Raw genomic sequence first — 27,800 nt, 5'->3', positions numbered from 1 at the left:
GGGACACTCGCATCTCCCAGCAGGCCGCGCAGAAGTCCGTGACCCATCTCGTAGGTGAGTAATTGTTCACGGAAGACGCGGACCCGCCAGTAGGCCGCGGCATCCTGCTTCCCCGTCCCTTTACCTACCCCCATGAGTGCCCTTGTGGCCCGGAGGATTTGAGAAAAGTCCCCCCATCACTGGAGAGCAAGTTGTACCTTTTTGCGGGAGCCACGGACATCCTCTAAAAACTTCCGCAGCTCTCCTCGCAGCTCATGGGGGGGTGGGGTTACGGTTTCCCAGTTGTTCCCCGGCGGGGCCCTTGGTGCAGCCCTGTGGTCCACTAAAACGGACAAGCAGGGTGCGGACCCCCGACAGGGTGCCTGATGGGCTGGAGCTTCTAGGCCCGCCTCAAGCTCTGGGGCGAGAGGGGGCGGTGGCGGGAAAATAGCAGCTCCTAATGGGTTGGGACAGGAGAACACAAAGGCCGCTCCCTGGGGGGTCATCAGTTGGGAAAGGGAAGGAAACAGCCCCGGGGGCGGCAATGACATTGCAGGAGGTAAATTGGATAGGGGCAGGGGCAGGGGCAGGGGCAGAGGCGAGGTTCTGGGTTTCGGGAGGCAGGCAGCTGGATGGTGGCGCTTCCTGATCAGGCTCAAGGGTTAAGGTGGTGGGGAGGGAGCTCTCAGTGACACTGGGTGCGCGCTCTGTGGTGGATTTAGCGGCCACAGCATCAGGAGGTGGATTGTCTTCTATAGGGCCCCCACCCGGGAAGGAAGTCGATTGCTCCACACCAACGGGGGGTGCCCCTGGTGACTCGTGTCCTGGCCACGTGGCACCGGCTGTCACCTGAGCAGGCTCAGTGGTCATCAGCGGGGTGCCATCAGCGGCTGGGTCAGTGGAGGAGTCCAGGGGCTCCTTGGAGGTGGGAGCGGAAGCAGCAATTAAGGGGAGGGAGCATGGGGAAAAGAGGGGTGGAGTGAGGTCGCCCAGATCAAGATTTGCTGGCAAGAGGTCGTCCTCCCCCTGGGCGACCGGGGTCAGATCTAAGGCCTCGATCTCCTTGAACATGGAGGAGAGGACACTTTCCGCCGCCCCGGGGTTCTCCTCGCTGGCACCCGCCACGACGGTTGCCTCGGGATTCACGGGGGCTTCGGGTAGCGTCAGGACAGAAGGGGCTTCCTCAAGGGTCTCATGGGGAGGGTCTCCTGTGGAGGGGAGACACTACCCTCTGGTGCTGCCACGTCTTTCTGGGCTGACACTGGTGGATGGGACGCACTCGTGGGCAAAGTGGAAGGGGTCTTCCAGGGGGCCTCCGCCTTGGGTGGATGAGGCGGAGCTCGAGCCTTCCGCTTGCCTCGCTTCCCCTGGACTATGGCCCAGCCCTCCATGACATCATCTGGGGGATGGTTAGCAGGGGTCGTGGCAGGGGGTAAAGGCGATGGCTCAGGGACTTGGGAGGGGAACGGTGGGGCAGCATAAGGGAGGGAGGATTCTCCCTGGGGCAGGCTCTCTCCCATGCCTGGTGGTATCTCTGCCACACCCTCCTCCATAGGCCCCGCTAGATTGTCAGCAGCGAGGGCGGGGCTCTCCCGCTCGTCTGGGCATTGTAGGGGAGGTGCCCCTTGGGCCTGAGCAGGAGTAGCGGTGGTCCGAAGAGGAGGGGAGGCGGGTTTGGGTACCGGGCGGCCAGGGTGTCGGCAGTGACAGAGCCGATGTCCTGCCGGGTCTTGGGTATCCCAGGTGCCCCTCCTTGCCAGGCTAAGGGGCGTCCCTCTGGACATGCCCCGCCGCCCGGCAGAGGTAGCACCGGGCTTACCCCGTGGAAAAGTACACCCAGTAACGGGCCCCCTGGTGGGGGACTAGGAAGGGCCCTTGGAGTGCCACTCCGTCACGCGCTGCCAATGGCAGTAAAAGTTGCACTTGCCGGCGGAAGGAAAAATTGTGACGGAGGGTGGGGTCCTTGCAGCCCAACAGGAGAGGGCTGATAACAGAAACAGGTTTCCCCAGGGTTGAAAGGGTGGGTAGCAGGGCAGCATTGGGGAGAAAAGGAGGGACAGAGGTCAGGACCAGGCGGACGCTCATGCTCAAATAAATTGGTTAGTCTCTAAGGTGCCACAAGTACTCCTTTTCTCTTCAGGTCCTCTAGCGGCTCTAGGGGGACAAACACCCCCCCCCCACTGCCAGGCCCCTTTCCACCACTTCCTGGGCAGCAGCCTCCGATGCTAAGAAAACGACCTTCCCTTACATTTTGGAGGCCGCCACAATGGCCGAGGGCCCCACCACCCTCGCCAACGCCCGCACGTAGGTCTCCATGTGGGGCGAGGCGGGCACCAGGAGGCATCGGACACCATGCTTCCTTGTCATGGTGGGAAAGGGGCCCCTGCTGCTATTGATAGTGGCGGAGGCAGTGGGTGGGAGAGATGACGAGGTGGCAGGCGGGGGGGCTGCCGCCACCTGGGCATACATTCTGGGGGCTGAGGGAGGGACATCCGCAGAGCTGGTGGAGGGGGCAGCGGGGGAGGATGCCGTGTTCGGTGGCGGGGCTGCAGCAGAGGGGGTGGCCCCTGCCATGGAGGGCCCAGTGGTTTTAGCGGGGCCCTTCCCCTTCTTCTTGCCCTGGCCTTTCCCGCCAGCTGGGGGGGCTTCCCTAGAGTCTGGGGAGGCAATGGGCATGGCAGCGGCGGAGGTCACCCCGGTGCCCCCCATTGCCAATGCCCCAGTGGGGGCGGTGGCAGGTGATTAACAGGAGTTGGGGTCAGGTAGAAAAGGACAAGCTGTGGGGTGGACAATTCGGGGGGGAGGGGGGGGCACATGAACCACCGTATGCTTGTCCCGAGAGTCCTGTTTGGTTGGCTGGTGCTTCTGGCCCACGCAGTGGAATCAGGGCGAACAGCTGATTCCAGAGGCAGATGTTAGACAGCCAGCAAAGATGGTGGAGTGGGGGAGGGGGTGAAGATCGTAGTGTGGGGGTTGGGAGGACACAGATGGATTGGGGGGCAGCTCCGTGCCACACCCCCTGTGTCCCTACGAACACAGTTAAGACACAGTCAAGGCCTCCCCCCACACGAGAGCACAGTTCGAAAGTTACTCAGTCTTAGGCCCCCTCCACGGAGATTTGTAGATTCCCCGGGTGGTGTTCCTCTGGTGGACGGCTTTTTCTCTGTCTGTTCCGAACTTTCTTTTTTGCATTCCAGAAATGCCGGAGCAAGTGGTAAGAGTCCTCTTGACCGGAGACAGGTCCGCAGACAAACAGCAAGCGGCTGGGTCTGGGGGCTGGGTCCTTCCACTCCCCCGCTCTGGGGAAGCGGGCTGGCAGGCCCCCACTCTCTCGGGGGGGGGCGGGTTTCAGCTGGAGTGGCAGCAGCGTCCGACGGAGGGCCGGGGGGGGGGGGGGAGCTAACAGCCAGCCGGCAGCCAGCCAGCATTCTAGCAACAGCAGAAAAAGAAAGAAAAACAAAAAAAAGAAAAGAAAGGGGGGAGAGCGTCTGGCCCGGTCGGGGGGGAAGCTGAAAGCAGGGACAAAAAGCAAGGAAAGCCCAGGCCAGAGGGTAGCAGCAGGAGAGCAGGCTAAGTAGGTCCCTTTTCCCTGGGTAAGGTAACAAGGAAGGTTCCAGAACTATCAGGAACCTTCTGGAGACAATTAAGACAGGCTGATTAGAACACGTGCAGCCAATCAAGAAGCTGCTAGAATCAATTAAGGCAGGCTAATCAGGGCACGTGGGTTTTAAAAAGGAGCTCACTTCAGTTTGTGGTGCATGCGAGGAGCTGGGAGCAAGAGGCACAAGGAGCTGAGAGTGTGGACTGTCGGAGGACTGAGGTGTACAAGCATTATCAGACACCAGGAGGAAGGTCCTGTGGTGAGGATAAAGAAGGTGTTGGGAGAAGGCCATGGGGAAGTAGCCCAGGGAGTTGTAGCTGTCGCACAGCTGTTCCAGGAGGCACTCTAGACAGCTGCATTCCACAGGGCCCTGGGCTGGAACCCGGAGGAAAGGGTGGGCCCGGGTTCCCCTACAAACCTCCCAACTCCTGGTCAGACACAGGAGGAGTCGACCTGGACTGTGAATTCAGAAAAACGGCCAAGCTGAGGGCTGCTGTGAAGCTCCAAGGTGAGCAAATCTGCCAATAAGCGCAAGACCCACCAAGGCAGAGCAGGAACTTTGTCACACCATGTAATTATAAAATAAATCAATTGGAATATAAATATTGTACTTACACTTCAGTGTATAGTCTATAGAGCAGTATAAACAAGTCATTGTATGAAATTTGTTTGTACTGACTTCGCTAGTGCTTTTTATGTAGACTATTATAAAACTAGGCAAATATCTAGATGAGTTCATGTACCCCCGGAAGACCTCTACATGTACCCCTGGTTGAGAACCACTGGTCTATTGTGTTTTATAGTTTAGAATTACAGGGATTTTTCCCAAAAAGGAGTGATTATCCTCTTTGGCTAGAAAAAACAGAACTTCAGTGGGCCATCAGTCACAGAAGATCATTTTTGGCTAGACAGAATTCTGTTTTTACTGCATTGTGATCACTACTCTCCCATGCTATACAAGATCACCGATCATATCTACTGCAATAAATCAAGAATTATGGTTTTAGAATTTCTTTCCTATGGGGTATATTGTAATAAAAACATGTTTGCAGCTTAGATTAAACAACTGTTTATTATTCCTTTGAGCATTTTTCAAAATGTATTATAAACTGAATGAAAATGGTTTCCCTCTCTACTTAAGGGGCTTAATTCAACAGAAAGTGCATCTAGATGGCAGACAGATTTTTCCTAAAATGACCCCTAAATCAGCTTTTTTAAGTAGAATAATATAAAACAGAAATATCAAGATGATATAGGCCCATTTGTAAAGTTCAGTAATAAACCTGTTTCTCTTTTACCAATCTAAATACATTTAACAAAATACAAGTATTGATTCAAACATCTTTTTTTATAATAATGTCGTTTCAACGCAGTACAACCTTTTTAAATCCTTCCAGCTGTTAAAAAGCCAAACAATGTTATTTTCTTCCTTTTCCTGACAAGCTCTGACTAGCCTCTACAGGATCTGCTAGTTTGCATGAAAGCAAGTTCACTCTCAATCCGGTTCTCAAACTGGGTGACAAAACCAACTGTAAAAATAAAGAATTGTATTTTTTCTGCAAAACATTTCAAAACTTCTTGTTTTCAAAGTTATATACAATATCTCACGTCTAAATGAAGCATCTTGCTTATATGCCTATGAATGTCAAAGATAAATGCTTCCATTTTATGGGAACCAGAGACTGCGTGGGCTAAGGAGGGGTATATGTTATAAAGAGTTGTGTTTAAGGAATGTTAAAGAAAAGTTAGAAGCCAGATTACAGTAGCTCTATAAGAGGCAATTTTATAAAAAAGGGAGTACTGTACAGTGCACAGTAAAGTGTATGATTTAAAAAAATCAGGAATGTTGCATCAAAGCAGAAAATGTTTTAACAATTCCCTTCTCCGGCCGCGTGGGTCTGTATTACTGTTGCCATTCCCAAGATAGCTAGAGACTCTAGATACTATCATATTCCCTTCCCCAAAGGCAAAGCCATAGTGTTGTTTTAAAAAATGTTTTAATTTACATAATTAAATATGAAAGGTAATATTTACGCAATCCTGGACACTGTACGATATAATCAAACATGTAACTTGGTCCCTGATCCTACAAACATACACATGCTTGAGCTTATGCACATGAGTAGTCCTAATTAAGTCAATGGTACTAATATGTTTACAGTTAAGCACATGCATAACTCTTTACAAGACCAGGGCCCTAGTCAGTAATGGCCAGATCCTGCAGGCCTCACTCAGATTTTGCCTGAGTAAGGCCTACAGAAATAGCCATCCTGCTGTCAAAACCCAATAGTGAGGACATTTATTTTCTTGTAATAATTAAAACAATTATTTGTATATAAATTCATACACTGTTTAACGGTCAACAAGTATACCAGGTGACTGTCTTATAACTGTTTTTCATCATTTTATTTTAATTAAAAAAAATCCTCTCTCTAACTGACACTAACAATTGGTTTACTTGTTTAGTGAAAACACTACATACTTACTTTAAAATAAATTTTGCTTCGTTCCAGAAGAAGGTGCCATTTTAATGCTGTCTTCTGCTGTTCTGTCAGAGTGAGGAACTCATGGACCTATTGAAATGATCAAACAACACACTTATTTCTGAAACACATAAAAATATACATGTGAGTGAAAATCACTTTCAGAAGATATTAGAATGACCACAAACCTAATGTCCTCAAAGGAAAATGTAAAACTCATTTCTTCAGTCTAATGTTCCAACAATCATACCTCACCAAAAAAAATGAGCAAACAGAAACGCTTCCCACCAACTGGTGGATGGAAAGAGAGATAAGTTGTTCATTTTAATAAACTTGTAAAGCTATCAAATATCACAGAGATGCACGTTTTATAAATACGTAGATATATTGACTAGAATAAACCGCTTAGTGTTCAGGGAGGCAGATTAATGGAAATATCAATTATGTCTCCAGGAAAGTGTAATTTTTAAAATGAAAAAATAGGGATTTTCTGTTGAATCTCTTTTAATCAAAGTAAGGTTTTAAGAGAATGGGCACCGTTATAAATTCTTAAATAAATTTAAACATGATTCCTTCTTTCTAGGCACTTGTTAGTTCCTAGTCTTTGACAGGTGCAGTAGCTATACAGTAGAATCTCAGAGTTATGAACCAGAGCTAAAACTGACCATTCAACCACACACATTATTTGGAATCAGAAGTACACAATCAGGCAGCAGAGATTTACAAAAAAAAAAAAAAACTAATACAGTACAGCACTGTGTTACATGTAAACTACTAAAAAATAAAGGGAAAGCAGCATTTTTCTTCTGCATAGTAAAGTTTCAAAGCTGTTTAAGTCAATGTTCAGTTATAAATGTTTGAAAGAACCATCAAAACGTTTTGTTCAGTTACAAACCTTTCCTGAGGTGTTCGTAACTCCGAGGTTCTACTGGGTAAGGAGTACAAACATAATATAGCAATAGTAGTAATTTTTGGCTTGCTTCACACAGCTGGAACTTCACACTATTAGATCAGATCAAGCAGGGGAAACTGATTTCTATTATTTACCGTGCAGCTTAATGTTTCCTCAGCTACAACATCTGAGAGGTAACATGAACGTAGAGTGCCTGTGTGATCTGTAAGATCAACTAGTAAATCAAAACTGGTAAAAACAGACTTAGCATCTGAAGAGATGTCACTGCAGAAAGTGCATGTGTTTGACATTTCATTGACCACATAGTGGCACCCTGAACTGCAAGGAACAGGAAAAGACAAAGTATCAACTACAACAGGTATACAGTTATTTATTGTCAATCTGAAATTGTTCCCTAGACCCCCTGACCTTCCTCCAAGCCCACCCCTCCAATGGATCTTCCTTCCAGCCAGAGTCCTTCATCTTTTACACTCATATAGAGACAAACTGGCCCTTACTCTCCTCTCTCCCCCCAAAGGCCAGAGAGGGCAGGCCCTATCTCTAATAATCTCTGACAAACTACTATATCTGAAACCCTCCATTCTAACAAGACCCGATTCCCCCCCCGTCCCCCGCAGAGCAGTTTCATTTTACTTTCCTGGAACTAGGCTAAACATTGTTTGATCTCAGTTGTGTTGGGGGTAAAGGAGAGGAGGGCAAAGGTCTTTTTATATAAATTTAAAATATAAACAGTTGCTTACCACCTGTTTCGTATAATTTTAGATGAATCTGTGTCAATGTTCAATGTAGAAATATAAGCGTAAATAATACCATAGACTGGTTCAGGCTTTCCCTCATTCTGCAAAGCTTTTACCTTTAACTGCTCCACAGTATAAATGTCAACTATAGTCTGCACTAAAGTTGAAAGAAAAATGTTAAATATGTCCTAGAAAACACCACTAAATAATAATAATAAAAAAAGGATTAAGTTCAAAAAGGAATATTGGGCCTGATCTAAAGCACATTTGAAATCAACAGAGACTCCCATTGACCTTAAGGGTTTTGGATCAAGCTCATAATTAATATAAAAAAAAAGTTAGGTATTTTCTTTATTGAATGTCTCAGAAGTAAGAGCTCCAACCCAGAGAAGATAAGTTTTACTCTAAAACATTTTCAAATAAAAATTTGTCCTGTTTTAATTTATTGTGAGCTTCCTTTTCTAAATAAATTAATAAATAGGTATTTTATATGCAATAGTTTGCCCTTTCTTTTTCTTATTTATTCTGTTTAGGTCTCTTGCCGCAAGGCCAGTGCATTTCCAAGAATAGTACCGTCAAACTGTTTGCAAGTAAGCATAGCCAACCACATTTGAGGTACACAACATTGTCAGACAATTTGTAAAACAGCTCAGTAATGGTCAGGTCCTGAAAGTCTTAAACAGGTGAAATTTTCCATTGAAGTCAGTGAGTTTTACCGCTATAAAAAAGCTTCAGGGACAGGCCCAAAAAGCAAATGACAGTACTACACAACCGAGTTACATTAAATCAAAGGAATATCTGGAGGAATGCTTACAATTTATGGATTCTTTTAACTGAGCCTCAGTTATATCATCCAAAGCTCCTGTTGCTGCACTCTCTTTTATGAAGTTGAAAAGAATATTTGCTTCTGGTGTGTCTTGAAAATATAAAATAAAAATTAGCTATGAATAAATGTTCCCTGCAAAAAATGACAAGCACAATGTCTGAATTTTGAAATTATTGCTATTTTTATTCTGGTAGCAGCAAGGCCACATCAGTCTGCAGTGAGCAAAGCAATGCTTCTCTCTTTCATTCTCCAACCATTAATACATATATGGGATGCACAAAGGAAGCGTAGATGGAGGTGCAGCAGAGAAACCAGAAATTATTGTTCACTCGGCACCTGATTGCCCCTTCCTGCAAGAGGGGAAAAATACTCTTAAAAATACGAGCACAATGCTGCAGTACCAATGCCATATTATCTCACTAACACAAGGACAAAGGCCTAGGAGGAGTGGGAGGACCACTTAGGCCAGGGAGTCAAAGTAAAACAGGCCCAACCCTTCCACGCAGATCTGCCCAACAGAGATTCCCCTGTGCACCATCCAGGCACCCCACTTTTCCCTGGCATCAGGAGCAGCTCCAAGGTTGTACTGCCATTCTCTCTCCTCTCATAGCTACACCTCTTTATGGAGTTCCTGTCACAGTGAAGGAACTAAGCATCTATATATGTGCCAAATGTCCAGAGACTGTGGGGCACATTCAATAGGAAGTAAACTGTGTTTAGCAGCTCTTGTCTGACTTTGTCCTCTCTCCACTCCCCAAAATCTAGAGTCCCCAACATATGATGTTCACACAAGGGTCTTCCACGGACTCGAGTGAACTAACTGGGAGCCCTGCTGCTGATCTGACGTTCTCCTGCACAGACACTGACTCAGCTCAGATCTTCACACGTTCACTCCTTCCACCCCACTCACACAATGGAATGAGAACATCTGGCCCTCAGAAACAATGCAACTGTTAATTTTACAAAACAAGTGCAATGTTATTTACAAGAGATACAAAGCCTTAGAGAATGCTTCCAACTGGTGAAGATGACTCACTGTGTGGGCAGCTAGTGTTAGATCAGGCCATTCTTTTCTTAGTTAAAATTAAATTTTCATATGTCTCTGCAAACAGACAAATTATGAATACGCTGGGCCAAATTCTGCACTCATATGCTCACATTCATTGCTCACTGAAATCAGAGATGCATGTGAGAATCTGAGGGCTGAATTTGACCCATGAACTCTACCTATTATCCTAAAAGTTATTTTTACTGGGTTTGCATTTTGTACCCAATCGAGGAAGAAAAAAAATATTCATGTCACAATGCTTAATAGGAGACTCAGCTAAGTTTTAACTACTGATTGGACAGTTGTGCTAAATACTACAATACTAGGTGTTCTAGAAAAACCATCAATAGGTGAGAGAGACAGAAATTAGCAATTGTATGTGGTGACATTTTTCTTCAGCTAAACCTTCAAAATTTGTTTTAAATTCTCATGCAAGCTAAATTTGAACCAAAAAGTTAACACTTTCACTTGAAGTATTTATCTACAATATGTGGGCTTTAAAAATCTCTTACCTGGATTAGTTGTAAAAATGGTTTTTGATATAACAGTTGCAGTCATGCAGTTCCTAAATTTGTCAAAATTTATTCTCAGCTCTGATGCAAATATTACTGGGCACAAAAACATAATTCTTTGTTATTTTAAATAAGTATCACACTAAAGATAAAAAACAGCAGCAGAAATCTTTCACAAAAACATAGAAAAGGGATACCTGTTTCTCGTGGCATCCAACTTTGCGCAAGCTGGATAGATTCATTATCCCAACTAAATAAAAAAAATCTCTGTTTATTTAATAGTGAAAGCATTGGGAACATGGGTGACAAAACATGAAAAATAGTAGGTGTAAGCCTTTATGCCATTAAGGAGCATTTATTCCCCTCATCCTTCCCCAAAATATTAAACAAAGATCTAATTATAGGTTAAAATGGTCAGAATGACCCCAATCCAGCCTTTAATTGTACATGAACACTTCTGTGTGCATACCATTATTTGTATATGCAAACTACTGGGTTTATACAACCTGTATTTGTATGCCATGTGCACAAGCACAAATGCTTTTGGGTGTACAAATTATATCACCTGTACACCCAAATGGTTATGCAAACACAACTATGGGCACATTTTGAAAATGTAGCCCACCAAGTAACTACAAAACTTTCCTATGTTATCTCTAAGTGTTTGTTTTCATTTTAATCCCATTTTACCCTAACTCTACTCCCCATTATTAACTCTGCTTTAGTCTTTTATCATCTTTTATATTCCCTTTTTAACTGTTTGGTTTGTGGAGGGAATGCACTGCACTTACAGCTATTTTTAAATGGCAAGTGCTGTATAAATGCATATCTAATAGTATGTTTACTTGATATTTGCTAGGAGATTTAATTATAAAACAGTTTACCTGTGAATGTGATGATAGGCACGTATAAGTACATTCATGCAAAGGTAGACCTATGTTTGGGGGCAAACAGTACATCTCTTTGCATAAATAAAATGTCTATTGGTCTGATTGGCAACAGTTTCTTTATTATTCCATACCACTGATGACCTTTCATAATTTATTTGTAGCTCAGCTTCACTCTGACACTCTTGAGCTGTAAGTTTGTCAATAACTCCTAGAAATAGATAACCTATCCAAGGTCACGATCAGATATCCTTTATATGTAATATTGTTTAATGGATACTGCTGCCATGTAATAAATACTGCTGCCTCATCAGAGTGGCCACCCAATTAATTAACTAACTACAAGATTATGGCAGTATTTGCGACATTCAATTTATTCTCTCTGTATCTACCCGGGCTTTAATTTGTGTATTTGAATAATGATTTAGTACATAATTTACCAAATCATTGCAAAGGACAACTCTGTTTCATCATACAGCTTTACTTCACACCTCTGACCTTTCCTTTTGTCTGAAGTGGTAAAGTACTTTGGCTCCCCAACCTTGAAAAGAAAAATATTACTATTCACCTAAAATATATAGAAGAATTAAAAAGAATCAAGCTAGAAAGGAAGAGTCAAAATGATTAAAATATATAAAAAATGACAACAGGCAAGAATACAGAATGAGTTTGGATCCCTGACTGTCTTAGCTAATAGCCACTGATGGCCTACCCTCCATGAACTTATCTAATTCTTTTTTGAACCCAGTTATAGTTTGGCCTTCACAACATCCCCTGGCAACAAGTTTCACAGGTTGACTGTGTGTTCTGTGAAGAAGCAGAGTTTGACAGTGTTGTCTTTAACCCCCAGAGAAAACCCCCAGTTTTATTTCATAAAAACTGAATGAGTTATATATGTGAAGGTATCCATGGACACTCTGGTTTACTTTGAAAGAAATGTTGATTTCCAGATATGCATATCTTCTATGCATGTGCTGAGATGATCCCAAAACAGTGTGTGATTTGGAAGGTTTCCATTCTCATAAATCTTCACTGAAATCACCTATACAAAACCTACTTACTGAAAGTACCAGGATTTGGCCTAGCATATACACTTGAATGTATTTCAGAAAAGCAGGACTGGTGTTCATAGACAGACCATCAGTACAGTAGTTGCAATAAATTCCTGAACATATCTGGGGCGCTTTTGTGATCTCAAATATGCAGGTATACCTTGTGTTCTCAAACCTCTTGATATTATATTTGCAACGTAGATCTTTTAAGCGACAGTATGTGCTGGTGTGTGCCTGCAATTAGAGCTTTACACAACCCAAAGAAGTCCTAGCATCCCAAAACTTAAATATTATATTTATTAACTAATTTTACAATCTAATTTTTACTTTATAAAAGTGGACTTGTATGTATATGAACACTGAAATAAGTTATCCCCTTGTATTTTTGTATCAGATAAAGCAACATATTATATACATCAATCCTTATGTTTCATTTTCTTATGAATATTAAAAAATAATGTCACTTGTTACCCTTACTTTGTATTAACTCAATCCATATGATTGCAGACCAAGACAAAAGAAAATAATTGCTTCAGGCAGCCATGACCCTGTAAATCTAGATCTACACTGACATCAATCAGGGCTTCAGCAGAGAAACAAAAAACCCTCTTCATTTTATTGTAGCACTTCTAACTTACCGACTTCACTGCGGCAAGCACATTAATGATTCTTCCATCAAGGCTTTGCCCATTTGCAACAATGTCACCCAGAGAATAGTAATCGTGAGGATCCTTTACAGGTAGATGCAACAGGGAAAGCAGCTTGGTGTCCACTTCATAGCAGCAACAAATTTTGACAACTGAATGAGTCTCACTGAGCAATAATTTGTAGCAGCTAAATTGAATACATAAAAAAGTGTTTCACACATCACCAGTAAACTATCCTGTGAAAAGTTACATCAGTTCATAGCGAACTATGTCAGCTGATTTTTTTTGATAGGATTATTACTGAGGATGATAAAAGGTTAGGAAATGCAAATTGTTACATCTTGATAACAACATGTCAGTTCTTCGTCCTCAGGAAAAATGACATGATTATGTTACGCTTCATAGATATTTACTACCAAGAAGTCAACATGCATTATTAACAGTGTAAAACATAAATCCAGCACTCTTTCAGCACTTCACAAGTAATTTTTATTTTGTGATATATACTCCATGTAATGAAACATTTAAAAAGTGCTTTACAAAGTGTTAAATTACATACTGTTAGGGTAGCAGCTCAGTGACAATGTCTATAGTACTTAGATTGTAAACTTTTTGGGACAAATACCAGTAATACAACTACTACTAAAACAAACACACAAACACACACACACACACACACACACACGCGCGCGCGCGCGCCAGGATAAAGGAGTTCCCTCTCCACAGATTCAAATGCCTGAAGAATATATGAGAAAAGGAAAAGATCCTTGCTTTTCCTTCTCAAACAAACAACCCTCAATCGATATCCCATGCTGGAATTTGGGTAGATAAGGTTTGATTCAGTTGTTCAACATCTGTGACAAACTCAGGTCTGAGTGAGGACTTACAGGGCTAGTTAATCTCATTGTGCCATCCCAAAATTTCAGATACCTTTCACAAAGTTAACTGAAACCAAAATAATGGTGACACCATGTAAACTATTTTTAAAAAATAATGCTATATTGTACTAAACTGTCTTCCAGCTAAAGACATGCAAATGGATTTTGACAGGATTAAACATCTTTCCATAAAATTATTCAGTGTTTAATTAAACACAATGAGGCACAGTCATCCTTGGAATAAATTCAATTAACTTCAACATACTTTACTGCAGACATAATGTAAGTCAGGCTTAGCTACTGAGGATCTTTACTATATTACTACAAAAGCCAAAGGTCCACATCATGACTAAATATATTTTTCTTGTAAGTCTGTTTGGCAGAATATATGACTATATATTGTTCAGGACACACAAGTGAATGAGGACAGACACATGGATACATTTTAAACAGCAGGCCACAACTTTATTAAAATGTAACATCACTATCTGCCCTGTTTCCCCATAACAGGCATGTGAAGTGGGTCCAGTGTGGGTTTTATAGGGCAATTACCATAAAGCTCACAACTCTCAGGGTATACTTTTCACTGCCTACCCCAAGGATTCAACTTGCTCTTCTGAATCCTCTCACCTTTCCCCCTGCAAAGAGGATAGAGGGTCCCAAAGAGGGACCCCATTCTGCAGGGACTTCAGGTCTCCCTTTTTTCCCCACAGATCTAGGATCCACCAGCGAAATCCTACATCTCTGATATTCTGGTTGCTGGCTGTTTGGTCTTTTATCCACATTGGACACTGGCCATAAATTGTGATGATGAACATTCATAAAGTTCCTCACATGAAATTCCTAAATTCTACATCTATTTAACATAATTGTGTCTCCTGGACAATATGAGGAAGGAAGGGACCAAAAAAAAAAAAAAAAAAACCAGGCCACAGCCAATGTGTCCCTGATGGAAAAAATTCCTTCCTGATCACTTAAACAGTGATCGGTTAGACCCAGAGCAACCTAAAAACATAGTTCCTATATAACATAACAACAGGGAGAGGGGGTGGGTTCAGCTAAAAATAGACAAGAGGCTTGTAAAGCGCCTAGGCCATGGTTTAAGTAAATGACTGGGGGAAGCAATAGCCAATCTCTCTAGCTGGCCAATGGGCAGCAGAGCACTCAGTACCCCAGTACACACCCACTTTTAACAAAGTTGTCCAGCTCCTTACAGGTCCAATCAAGTATCCCAGCCATTAAATCAGTGGTGGTAGGGTATGGAGGAAAGCATGGATGCATGAAATTAATCTTGCAATTTTCCAAGGGAAAATTGCCTTATAATAACTGTGTAGTCTGACAATTATAGACAATAATAATCATGATCATTCCACAAAAGAAGCTGGAAGTCTACTTTAAATTTACCTAGGAGTTGTGGGATTGAATTTTTCTTCCTTTTCTAGCTCCTTTGTTTGTACTAAAGGATTTTCAATTGTCACTGAAATGAAATATAACATTGAAAAGTAATATTAAATTATTTTAAAAGGAAGAGTACAGATATGTACAGATAAATGTATCTGGGCAATTATTTATTTGTTCTAGGTTAGATTGCAAAAATTGACGGTTCTTACAAATAATTTAAAAGTGCTTTAAGAGTGAAATTCTCACCTGTGCAGAGGGGTCACACAAGGACAATATACTATGTCTCACTTAAGCCCTCAAAATATAGCTTATGTGGAACTAAAGTGGTGCACAGTCCTTGTGCAGGCTTTTTTTCACCCTGTAGGCCTGATCCAAAGACCACTGAACACAATGGGACTCTTTCTACTGATTTCAAGAGACGTTGGCACAGGACAAATAAATCAACAGCTGTAGGGATTTTTTTAGCGGATTGTGTTGGGGATTTTTTTGGTGGAGGGGAGGGGTTGTGTCTAATCATTTAAAAAATTATAACTGTCATAAAGAAGTAAGTAAAAATGCTAAATTATCTTAACACACAATTCACTTTTAATGATTAATAATAATTGAGCACAATATTAAAATGTGGATCCATTAACTATGGATGGGTTCTGAGTGGCAATATTCAACGTTTATATCTGTGGGAGGGACGCTGTTGACAACTGTTGTAGCTTTGACTTTAAATTCTAAAAGGTTTACTCCCTCTTCCTCTATACTTATATAACTGAACAATTTGTTTCCAATTAAATTGTTCTCATAATCATCAGATGAAAATATAGTAAAACCGCAAATGCATAACACTGATTTACAGGAAAAAATATTCAAACAGAAATATGTTAAGAGTAAACTCCAACTCACCACAGTCACCTACTCTAAAACTTTCTGAAAGTGACCTAACATACTCCTCTCTGCCCCAAGAATTTACATTTATAAAGTAAGCTGGTGAATCTCGAATGGTAAAACTGAAAGTGTATCTCTCAGATCCAATGTCTAAAAAGAGAAACAATGCTTTTAATGTCAAATATGCATCAAAACATGTCAATTTAATCTGATATTAGTATTATTATACTTGACCAGATTTTGCCATAACTTTTATTTAAAGTGTTAAATAAGGTAGTGTACAGAAATTTGGTAAATACCACTAGAGGTCAGCAGATTTTTTAATTATGAAATTTGGTGTTCATGAATGGGAGCTGTCTGGCACCAATAAATACTATGGTTCAAACAGATGCTGTGCAAGTCTCCCCACACTACTTTGGCAAAGCACTTGTCATCCAACTTTTAATGGAGTATTATATTCTGTAACATCACATTTAGGAGTGTAATTCAGTAGATATGCACCAAAAATGTAATGTGTACATCAGAGAAAGATTTAAGATCAGTCAACTATAAAAATATATAGCAGTGCAAAATGATAAAGCAACACTAAACAGAGAACATATTGAGCTAACTTCTCTTTGGTATAGCTCCACAGCAGCCAACAGATAAGAGAATTTGGCTTACAGCAACCTCCCCAGGAATAAAACTGGCATGAAGAAGTGTAGCTATGAGGCAAAAAAAGCTCATGGGTTGAGATCCTCACCTCTGCTCCAACCCCTTTACACTGCTCAAATGGGCTGGAGCACTGATGCCCCCAGGGCAGGCAAACAGCCTTAAGGCTGCCTCTGGAGGACCTGTTCGCAAACCCTTGCAAAGACGACATGCCTGGGGACAGAAGGGACTCATTGCAGGGCAGGGTCAAAGCTCTGCAGAGATTCCAGGCAGCAATGCAGCCAATAGGGTAGTCTGGAGAAGCCACAGTAACTTAATTATACCAGGGGCCTCTCCAGCGCTTGGAACAGTCAAGTATCAGGAGGGAGCAAAGATGACAAAAAGCCACCTTCACTCCCTCCTCCCGCCGGGCTGCAATTTCTTTGCTGAATACAGAATCCCATCCATGAAGCTGTCTTTGGATCATGCTGCACTGTAACATTTGTTATTTGTAAGTTTTCAATAAAAACTGTATGGTGATCCACACACAGCAAGAACAATTCTGATTACAATTACATGAACACATATCTTGGTATGTATTGTGAACCACTGAATTTAAAAGTTATGCAGATACTTTCCTAGAGAGGATTCTTCTCCTTGGGAGTGCCAGCAGCAGGACTGAGCATTGAATGTCAGGGAGACTGAAGTATCCTCTCTCCCTGAAGGCATTTCCTAACAATATCTGTGCCATACCTGTTCTCTGGATAAACAGACAACCTCACTCTTCAGGGCTGTCAGTTTGGTACCTTTCAATTCCAATAAATTACATACAAAATACTGTTTTCATACAATTTAAAAGGTATACAATCTATGAATCTGTGCCATTGAGATCCAAACAGCCCTATTTGCTTCACTCTTCAAATACATCCTTGACGCTTCTATTAAGACAAAGAATTAACATAAAAAACAGCAACATTTCTGGAATGTTCTCAATTAGAAAGGGGCCAAAATTGGCATCATCCCCCCCCCCCCCCCCCGCATGCCCTGAGGTGGGGTTAGGAACTATGGATCTCAAGCACCTCTGCTTTGGGGTTTTGGAAAACAAAACTGATGAGACTTTTGCCAAGTTAATGCTGTTCCTTCTGTTTCCGAAAAAATAAGCTTGATCTTTTCTATTTTTTTAACCAAAGAAAACTAAATATTTTTTGTTTTACTCATACAAGCCAAAGTTACACCACATGAGAAACTGAAATTAAAAAAAGAACTCTACTTTTTCGGTCTGGAAAACCTTTGACATCTGTTTTCCCAATAACTACACCGATTATACTCTGAAAAACAAAAAACATTATAGAATACAAATATTAAACACAGGTGCATATGATAAATTAGATTTCATGGACTTGTTATGCTCTGATGATAATAAACATACAGTATTATTGACTGATAACCATTTTAATGTATTTATTCCACGGTGCCATATCAACTAATGGCTTAAGCAGAAACATTCAGGTTTTATAAGAAAAAAAAGTAGAAACTAGTACAAAATGGTAAAAGAGGCCGAAACGTTTGCCTGGGTAAAAAGCTGTGGGAAGAAAAAAGGTTACCTAAAAATGTCTATAATTTTGGCAGTCTTCCCCTCAGATAGGCAGGGATAGATGGACTATGTTGTGGGCATGGTACGTGGCTCCCCAAAATGTACTGAGCCAAGATCTGCTTAAATTCACAATGGAGAGAGACCCTGTGGCTTTCAGCCTCATTGTTATTATTTATATTACTGTAGCAGTCATTGACCAGGATCCCACTTGTGCTAGGTGCTGTACAAACACAAAAAATGGTCCTTGCCCTAAAGCATTTACAATCCAAGTATAAAAAAAGACAACAGATAGATACAGGCAAATGGGGAGTATACAAGGAAAGAATCCACATTGGTCAGCATGGTAAGCCGTGGTATTAGCACACAAGCAGCCTAACCATGGTCAAGTTTTTTGTGGGCATCACAGAAAAGGAGGTTTTGGAAGCAGGATTATGAGGTAGCTTTGCAGATGGTTATGCAGACTGCCTACCAAGGGTGAAAGACAGCATGGGAAAAAGCACAAAGGTGGTTGTTTGAAAAATTTAACAAGTGGGCAATGGAGCCTGGCATTGTGGGCTGACCGGAGCCAGGAGTCAGCATCTCAATAGTGGATGAGAGGTGGTAAATTGAAGAGGATAGGGTGTGAAGGGCCTAAAAAGTGAAGAACGTCAAGCTGCCTACCGCTTCTGCAATCTTAGCATCACCAGTTTAGTTCCCACTAGTTGACACACTGCCATTAGATCTCTAGGACCATTCCAGTGGTCACAGAGCATGTATCATTTATATTTGCATTTTGGAATGGACAACATCTCTGCATAGCGCTTGCACTTACATTCAATGGATGTCCTGCAATTTTGTTGTTCCAACAACAAATGGAATATACGACCCAGTTAATTGGTATTTGCAAATGTAACAATTTAGTGGTCAATATAGGTTGAATTCTGCACTAATTTACAACCTCAAGCTAGTCACCTATTTTTCTGGAAGTACACAGGGTAGGTCTGCTCAGAACCTAAGCCCATGTTTATAGTTTACTTTCAGTCACTAGGTGGAGCACGGTAACTGTCCTATCCTATAGTTATTTAAAGGATTTCATTAAAAGCATGTGTTTAATACAGTGTAACTTCCTTGAGGTCTTCAGCACTTTCTTTCATAAAGCATTTTCTATCAATCCACATAACATAGTTTAGTTTTTTTAAGCCAGGCTGGATGGCAATTAAATGAGCTTGCAACACATCCTGTATGTCATTGCTGGTAATAGGGAGTTAGTTCTTGGAATCTGAACAAGTGATTTAATGTCTTCTTAAAAACTTTAACCTGAAGTATAATTAATTTCAGCCTTTCCTAACAAAATAAAATTACACTACAGTAAACTAAAAACTAATTTTAACTAATTAAAATACGTACTCATTAGTTTAACATGTTAAACATGTATTGATAGATTTATTGTTTTTTAAATTATCTGCCCATCAAAAGCTAATTAGAGAGTCAGGTTTAATTTGTAGTAATCGGATGTTTCTCAGATGAAAACAATCTGCTGTGCTCAAAAATTACAATTTTGCTTTTAAAAGAGAATATATTTTAACTGAACTGGTGGATCAATTTATTTGTGAGTGATGACAAATGACAAAGACTTGAATGCATTTTGCTGGGACAGGAAGAATTTATGAAAAGTTGAAAAATGTCAGCACAAAGTACCGAGGTGTGTGTAAAAATATCTCATCTGGTTCAGTTCCTTTTGTGATTACCCAGCTTTCATTATTTAAAATAGACAAGAACACCGGACTAAATTGTCCTCTCTCATAGAAAAGCTGTGGCAACAGGAAAAGTACTTGGAAAATTCCATGTGTTTTCAACTCTGTTTCAATATAGCCCAGAATATTAAAATCTAAACTTGAAAAGCAAAGAATGAAAATTAAATAAATGCATTGGGATTTCCTATTTTGATAATACAAAGTCAATGAGCTAAAATGCAAAGGACAGTTATGCTGTGTATATATCATAGGCCTAATCTTGCAAGCTTTACTCTCATGAATACAGTAGTCTTGGTCCTCACTCAAAGTGTTAACAGTTAAATGATAGAAAATATAATATAGATATATACATTAATAAATCTAAACACGGATCATAGAACTAACAAGCCGTACTAAATTTCACTGCTTAGTGAAATTGCTTTTTGTTGCACCTCATTCCCCTTCCTTTTTCTGTATGGTATCTTAATGTATTCTGAGGCTGAGTCCTTATCTTCTTATAATCTATTAAGTGTCTAGACCATTTTTTGTTTTAAATAATTAAGAAATAATAATAAACAAACCCATTGGGTATATAATCTTGAAATCTTTACTCCCACTGATGTCAGTGAGAGTTTTGTCTGAATAAATAAGGACTTCAGAATTTGCCCAGTGGGACTACTTATTTGAGCAGACGTTGCAGGATCAGGCCCTGTGTCCATAACTTGTAGCCAGAGAATATCACACATCCCTGATGTGTTGTGACTACATAGTGTTGTCTCTGTATGTGTAATCACTAATTCACCATTCATTTAAAACGATACAAAGAGGTCTCTGATACTTCCAGATAATGAATTGCCCAGTCAATATCTATACTCACACTACCGACAAGAACAGCAGCAATTTTCATTTTCCTGGTGTGTACACAAAGAAGGTACGGTACTTTATATCTTATAATTATACTGACGCTCTGAGTTTCTAAATACATGTCAATTACATAATTTTGCAGTAATATAATATAGTCAGATACAATTTCATTTGAGAACAAAAGTGCGACGTTGCTGAGACTTACAGGGCGAGCCAGATTTGGATGCAGATCTGAAAGCGCAACAAAGTTCTGGGTTGAAATGGAGTAGGCCATTCTTTATCTGTAATTTGAGAAAACGAATTTAAATCTAAAAATCAAAACAAATCACTTTGAACTATTCATACTGAAATTGTTAATAGAAGTAATTTTCTTTAAGAAATTTATTTTGACATGAAGAAGTTTGGTAAACAGCACCTCTCTTCTGTAAAAGTTTTAAATGCATTTCAGGGCTTCTCAACTAACAGTTTTCTTACTGTCCATGTTTGTATACATAGTCATTAATTTCATTTTCCATCCACATTTCCCACAGATATTTTGGGGTTTTAGTACTGAATGACTCTCTTAGGCCCTGACCTTGCAAATACCCACACGGCTTTTCCTACATAGGTAGTCCCATTGAACTTAATGGGATTGCTCACATACATAAAGTTACTCAGATGCGTAAAGTGTTTCTAGAGTTTTGGCCTTAATTTGAAGTTATTATTAAATACATATTATTTTAAAAAAATGAAGGCCCTATTTCCATAGGCTTATTCTGCAGCAGCATGTTCTACTTCTGGCAGTATGAAAAAGAATTTCTAAGGGATGTTCAGTGCTAGAACACACTTTTTTCTCATCCTCAATTTTTTATTTATTTATTTACTAGCGTTTTGAAATTAACAACAATGTAATTATTTTCAAGATTCAAATTTTGATTGTAAAGGGCCCACTCCTGGGAAATACTGAGCACCCAAGACTCCCAGTACTGGGAGTGTGCCAGTGTTGGGCTCTAAAGGCTTTGTTAGCCTGCCTGAATGCCTTTTGTAATTTCAGTGTTTCAATTCCAGGGCAGCTCCCTGAGGCATTTATTGATACTTTGCAAAGCGGTATCAGATTCCCTCTTTTTATATAAAGAGCCATCAAGATGTCTAATACATAATAAGACATATTATATGTACAAATAATAGAATAATTGTCAGCATTTTTCAGAAGTCAGACCTGTAAAGTCTGGAGACATCATCCTTCTTACAACTCACAACAATTGATACTTTGTGAGAGCTTTTAGTTGTTTTATCCTGCACCACCACCATTATATCTTTCGTAGTCACTGGAAATCTCTCTCACTTTCCTTTTTCCAGATATTATATATTTATATATTACTTTTCCTTTGACAGCTCATATGAGTTTTTAAAGACATTTTGTTTGATAGTTAAGGTGAGACTGACGGCAGTAGGAGTTTTGCCTGGTCTTTTGTGGCAGGTCTTTGTCAACATCTAATTCACCTTACTTTCAGGATGTCAGACACTAAATTCACTGATTGTTTTCTGTTAATTATAGAAGATTAGGTAAGCTTTCGAGAGCTCTTTGAAATGAGCAGTTAGTTTATTTCTCCAAAATGAAATCAAATTTCCCAAGGCAACTACTAAATATCATCATCATGACATCATATGAAAATTAACATGATAGGGATGCAAATAGCACTATGAAGAGTAGCAGAGGGAGATAAATACAGTACTTCCTATATGGAAGCTCAGAACATCCGTACACATTTAAGGAATTTTAGGATTCTCAGATTATGGTTTAAGTAATTTTCGAGATCTTCATTTTCTCAATTGATTATGATCTCTTATGAGAATCACAACAGAAACCTGTAGTGATTCCAAGCTATCTCCGGTGTCTCTAGATAGTATGTTCAAAAATTACCACCGGAGGCTCTAGCTTAATAAGAGTTAATGCTAAAGGATTTCACTACTATGTGGTCCACAATCACATCTTTCTTCAAACTCCAGAACATCTTATTTATACTTTTACCTTTTTAGTGACTAATCAAAAGATAGAACTTGTAATTTGTTGTGGCTGATCCTATTAAAAGAAAAGTTTATAAAAACAAAAATCAAATCAAATCATGCTTAGATATTGCAATGATTTTACAAAGATGTACAGAAATAAATAAGGAGAAAAAGATAAAAAATAATTCCTATAAAATATCCACTCCTTTCCCCCCCCCCCCCCAATTCCACTGATATGGAAGTTACATTTGTAACATCATTATCTTCTGCTTGTAGCTTTTGTTGTACTGAAAGTTTAATGTCCCCAACTACCAAAGCTATAATATGAGCACTGAAAGTAACATTCAGATTCGCAGCCATCTGGTTTGTATACCCATGAGGCTACTGCAGAAGTCCAAGAAAAGTAAATGAATGGTACTTCTCACCCTTGTTGTTTCCTTTTTCCTCCTTGTCACACCTACAGCAATTCTATCTGGATCTCTCAGAGGGGAAAAAGTAGTATGAATTTTGTGTTTTGTTTTTTAAAAAGATGGATCATAGATTCATCAGAATATCCTAACATGACATCCATTTATTCCACTGTCCTGTATTCCCTTCTCTTACCATGGATAGAAAATATATAATAAAATATAAACCATTCTAAAACCATAAACTAACAAAATACTTTATCATAAACTTGGCTTGACAAATGAATCAAAACTTGTCATCTCCCACTGTATTTTGTTTTTTATTCTTTATTACACCAAAACTTACTTTGGGACAGACAATTTCTTGGAAATGTTAAATGAGGCATCCCTAGATCCCATAACAACATCTGGATTCTGGACATTCTTGCCTGCTTATAAATTTTAGTCCATCAACTATTATTAAATGAATATCACAAGATCCTGAATGCTGTGATTAACAATGACAAGCTAATAGTATATTATTTATTTAATACAACCAGGAAATGCTCATCTACATGAAATGGGATTCCTTCAGAGTGACTTCACAAATCATACAGCTTATGAAAAGAAAAAATGGCTCTAAAAAACAAGAGCAAGACATTTAAAGCAGAACAAAACTAGAAACAATTCATCTCTAGAACAATGTGCTTTAGTCCCACTGACTTCAACAAAACTTAAACATGTGCTTAAAAATTAAGCACACACTTAACTACTTTCCTGAATCAGGACCAGGTTCAAGGATGATGTTCCAATCACAGGGGCAAGGGGACACACAAATTTATGAAACAGTGATTTTAAGCAAAAAGGTGAATTCTCTATCCTCCTTCACAGAGGTCTGTTTTTCCTATAATGCTCCCAGATAAACTGCAGTAACATCAATGAGAGTAACTTTTGTGTGATGAAAAACAGATTTCCTCATTTTCTATGAAATACGTTATACAGAAGGTACTAAAGCAGACTGCGCATCAAAGAAAAATATCTGAAAAGCAAAGTAGAAAATCTTTAAAAGCATTTTAAAATGAAAATCTCATGGAAAGATTTCAGAGATTTATTTTAGAACTACTGTTTACTATGGCCCAAATCCTTCTCCTATTCAATTAAATGGAAAAATTGATATTAACGTTAAATGGGAAGAGGCTCATGCCCAAATATATCTCCAAGGCATCTATCAATGCTTTCCTTAAACACACTGTTAAATAATTTACCACACACTGAAACGGAATTCAGTAAAAAAGATGAACTCAAATGACCTATGTATCAAACAGAAATTAAACAGGCTATTAAAGATTTAAAAGTAAAAAATGCTACTGGCTCAAACAGCTAAATTGTAACATTCAATACCATGAATCACTTGTCTTTTAATGAGAAATAGAGGGCCCAACCCTGAGGTACTGAACACCCTCAAGTCCTATTGAAGTCAATAGGAATTGAAGGTACTCAGGACCTTTTCAACTCCTCCCAGGACCAAGCCGTTACTGAACAGGGAGGATAAGGGCATTTTTCCACACAGGGTGATATAATTATGTTGGAAAAACTAAGCAGAAATATTTGATGGGTCAAAAGTATCAACCCAGCTCTTTAATACATTTTATACCACGCTCTTCTATACACGTCTTGATCAAGTGACATCTCGTTACTTCAAAGGGGAACCAAGGTAACTCTCTATGGCTAGTGGTGTAGGTACCAAGAAATAAGACAAGCCCCTTTTACTGAGAAGAGCAGACCCGCCCTCTGCCCTGTCTGTCACCGGTGGACTGGTATACCGGCAGTGACGTCCAGGACCTGCACGCGCTGGGTAACGGGAACCCGCGGAGGAGGAGCACTGGAGAGTCCCTCCGCCTCTTGGAATAGAAGAAGCGGACTGAGAACCCTCCGATGGTGACGTCCCCAGGAAGAGGAGCAGGTAAGGTGACACACGCCTTCTTCTCTCGTCTCTTCACTTCGGGAAAGGCGGTATCCCTCGACGACGCACGGATGCTGCGAAGGCCTGAACCACGCACGCACAGTCACTGCGCCACTTGTCTGTGGTCCCAGCTCTTTTATGCAGTTTTTTGGCGGGAAAACATGGCACGGTCCCAGAAAAGGCGGGAAACAGTCTGAGGTAAAATTGTTCTGGAGATCGCCCAGTGGCGGGAAAAACCAGTTTGATCAAGTTATAACTAGGCCAGGATGACAGGGCACAAAGGGGGTCGGGGGGGTCACAAGATGGAGTTTACAAAATGGGGATTCAGACTCCATTTTGAACTGCTGCTATATCCTTACAAATTACATATTGGGTTTAACATACACATATTTTAATAAACTATAACAGTATAACAAATCACACCCAACACTCTCATCCCTTATCCCTCAGTTATCCTTTACATATTTTATTATATTGATGTAACATCACTGCAGTAATATGGGGGTGGGTTGTTTAGTTTGGTTGTTGCACTTGTAAGAGCAGTTATGCAAGGTCTTGGCAGCACTGCTGTATGGACCTGATCCGACACTATTCCAGATAGGTTCTTATACTGCGCTCGTCACCTTAGTATCTGAGCTCCTTCCAGTAATATGCTAACTAAGCAACATGACTACACATCTGATATATGTTGTTTGTCCTCTTGTCCTCTCCCTAGAGGGAGAAGCAAGTGCCGTGTCTTGTTTCAGTTGAGTTTTTAATTTCTGTTTGGTTGTTTTTTGTGTATATATAAAAATAGCCTACATGCCACCGTTACTCAATCTGAGGTGCCAATGAAGTCAAGAGGGGCTTTGCTGGAGTCCGAGTCGGGAGGACTGGGGCGGTAAGTGGTTATTGTTAGAGCCAGGCAAATCCGCGGATATTTGCGGTCCATTTTTGCGGATCAGATGCGGATACAAATTTTGTACCCGTGCAGGGCTCTAATTATTGTCACTTATTCAACATTTGCCAAGATGCCGTAAGGAGCAACGATTATTGGGGTGGTGACACCGGCTCAGCCAGTCCCAACATAACAAGGAGCTCTGCCTGCAAACCCACACCGACCTATGGCCCATCCTTACTGCCCTGCAGTGGCTGCCCTTGGGAGGACCAGAGGGTTGGGGCAACAGGGGCGGGTGTCAATGGGGCCAAGGGTGGGAGGGCAGGGAGTGTGTGGGTGAAACAGAAGGGAGCCTCAGGGCGGGCTGGTGAGGTCCCTGGGGCAAGAGGACGAGTACAGAGGTGGGGGGCCCCATGGGGTCCTGGAGAGGGGCACCCGCAGGGTGGGGGCCCCCCACCTCTATGCACCCCCTGCACCCCAGCCCTTGGGAGGCCCCCACCTCCGCATGCCCCCTGCACCCAAGCCCTTGGGTGGTCCCCACCTCCATGCACCCCCTGCACCCCAGCCCTTGGGAGGCCCCCACCTCTGCATGCCCCCTGCATGCCAGCCCTTGGGAGGCCCCCACCTCCACGTGCTCCCTGCACCCCAGTCCTTCGGGGGGGCCCCACCTCCCACACCCCCTGCACCCAAGCCTTTGGGGAGCCCCCACCCTCCACGCACCCTCCCATCCCCCAGGCCTTGGGGAGCCCCACCTTCGCATGCCTCCCATCCCCCCATTCCTTGGGGGGCCCCCACCTCCGCGTTCTCCCCACACCCCAGCCCTTGGGTGGTCCCCCAAGGGGCGGAGGTCTCCAGGAGCCTTGGGGTTCTTAGGGGAGGGAACCCCCACCCCCCAGGGCGGAAGCGGGGGAGGGGGATCCAGCAGCTCACCAGCAGCGGCACCCCTCACCCGCCGTCTCTCTCCCTCGCGATCTGCACGCTCTCTGAGTGGGAAAAAGCACCAGCCTGGAGGGCAAGTCGCTGAGTCTCTCAACCCCTGCGGCAGGGCTTGAAAGCCACCTGCACGTGCAGATGCAAGGCGCAGGCCCGAAGGCCCCATTCAGCAAAGCACATAAGCAGGGGCTTGACTATAAGTATGTTTGAATCCCGTTGCAATCCAAAGAGCTTGGCCACAGGAACAGAATGAAGCACATGCTTCAATTTAAATATGCATTTAATCCCAGTGAAATTAATGCGACTACTCATGTGCTTAGTTTTAAGCACATGTTTAAATGCTTTGCAGAATCAGGTCATTAGTGCAGAGGTTACAAGACAGAAATTACCTAATGCTGAAGAAAAATTATCATTTGTCCAATGTTATCGCACCAGTCACCTTAAAGAGAAGCTGTTCTTGTTTTCCTACAAAAAGATCATTTGCTTTCTCTTCCTAGTCAAGGTCTTTGCAAATATTCCTTCCCCTTCTTGGAGTTATTTTTAAAAAGTATTTGTATACAGTTATAACTGTAGTTTCAATTTGCTGTAGGCAAATTGTTCTGTCACCCCCCAAAAGCCCTTTCCTCACATAGCCAGGATTTTTTTTTTTTGGCCATACAATATCTTCAATTTAAAAAACAACAATATAAATAGTCTTCAGTTATACTAAAATTATGCATATATATTACTTCTACAAAAGCAATAAATTAAGGAATATAATTCATATTTTTGTCTCTGGCTTGTTTTGGTGTGTTTTTAATTTAAATAAATGAATAATTGCGGAAGCTACATCTTGGGAAGCTAACACAGTCAGGCTCAACACAACAACACCATGACCACTCTTTCATGAGAATCATCCTGCTTCACTGCACATTACATTTGGTTCCAGAGATCAGCTTTTCAGAGAAGGACTGTACTGTCTTAATAATGAAGTCAGCATCTCTGATGTGCAAAGAAACGGTTTCCGCCTTTT

The 27,800-nt window shown here is 41.4% G+C and overlaps 1 protein-coding gene across 1 annotated transcript; it reads right to left on the bottom strand.

Moving 5' to 3' along the window:
* Positions 1-4,998: 4,998 nt before the first annotated feature.
* MEIOB (meiosis specific with OB-fold) lies at positions 4,999-20,914 on the bottom strand. The gene is made up of 13 exons (XM_077828726.1): positions 20,846-20,914; positions 17,741-17,798; positions 15,859-15,990; positions 14,968-15,040; positions 12,677-12,872; positions 11,427-11,527; positions 10,297-10,349; positions 10,100-10,195; positions 8,528-8,629; positions 7,717-7,870; positions 7,111-7,294; positions 6,067-6,153; positions 4,999-5,109 (listed from the first exon to the last, which is right to left on the bottom strand). The coding sequence occupies exons 1-13, from the start codon at positions 20,912-20,914 to the stop codon at positions 4,999-5,001; spliced, it is 1,416 nt and encodes a 471-aa protein (XP_077684852.1).
* Positions 20,915-27,800: the final 6,886 nt, after the last annotated feature.

The sequence above is a fragment of the Eretmochelys imbricata genome, chromosome 10 (genome assembly GCF_965152235.1).
Source record: "Eretmochelys imbricata isolate rEreImb1 chromosome 10, rEreImb1.hap1, whole genome shotgun sequence".
Lineage (NCBI taxonomy): Eukaryota > Metazoa > Chordata > Testudines > Cheloniidae > Eretmochelys > Eretmochelys imbricata.
This window is presented reverse-complemented; position numbering and strand designations above follow the sequence as displayed.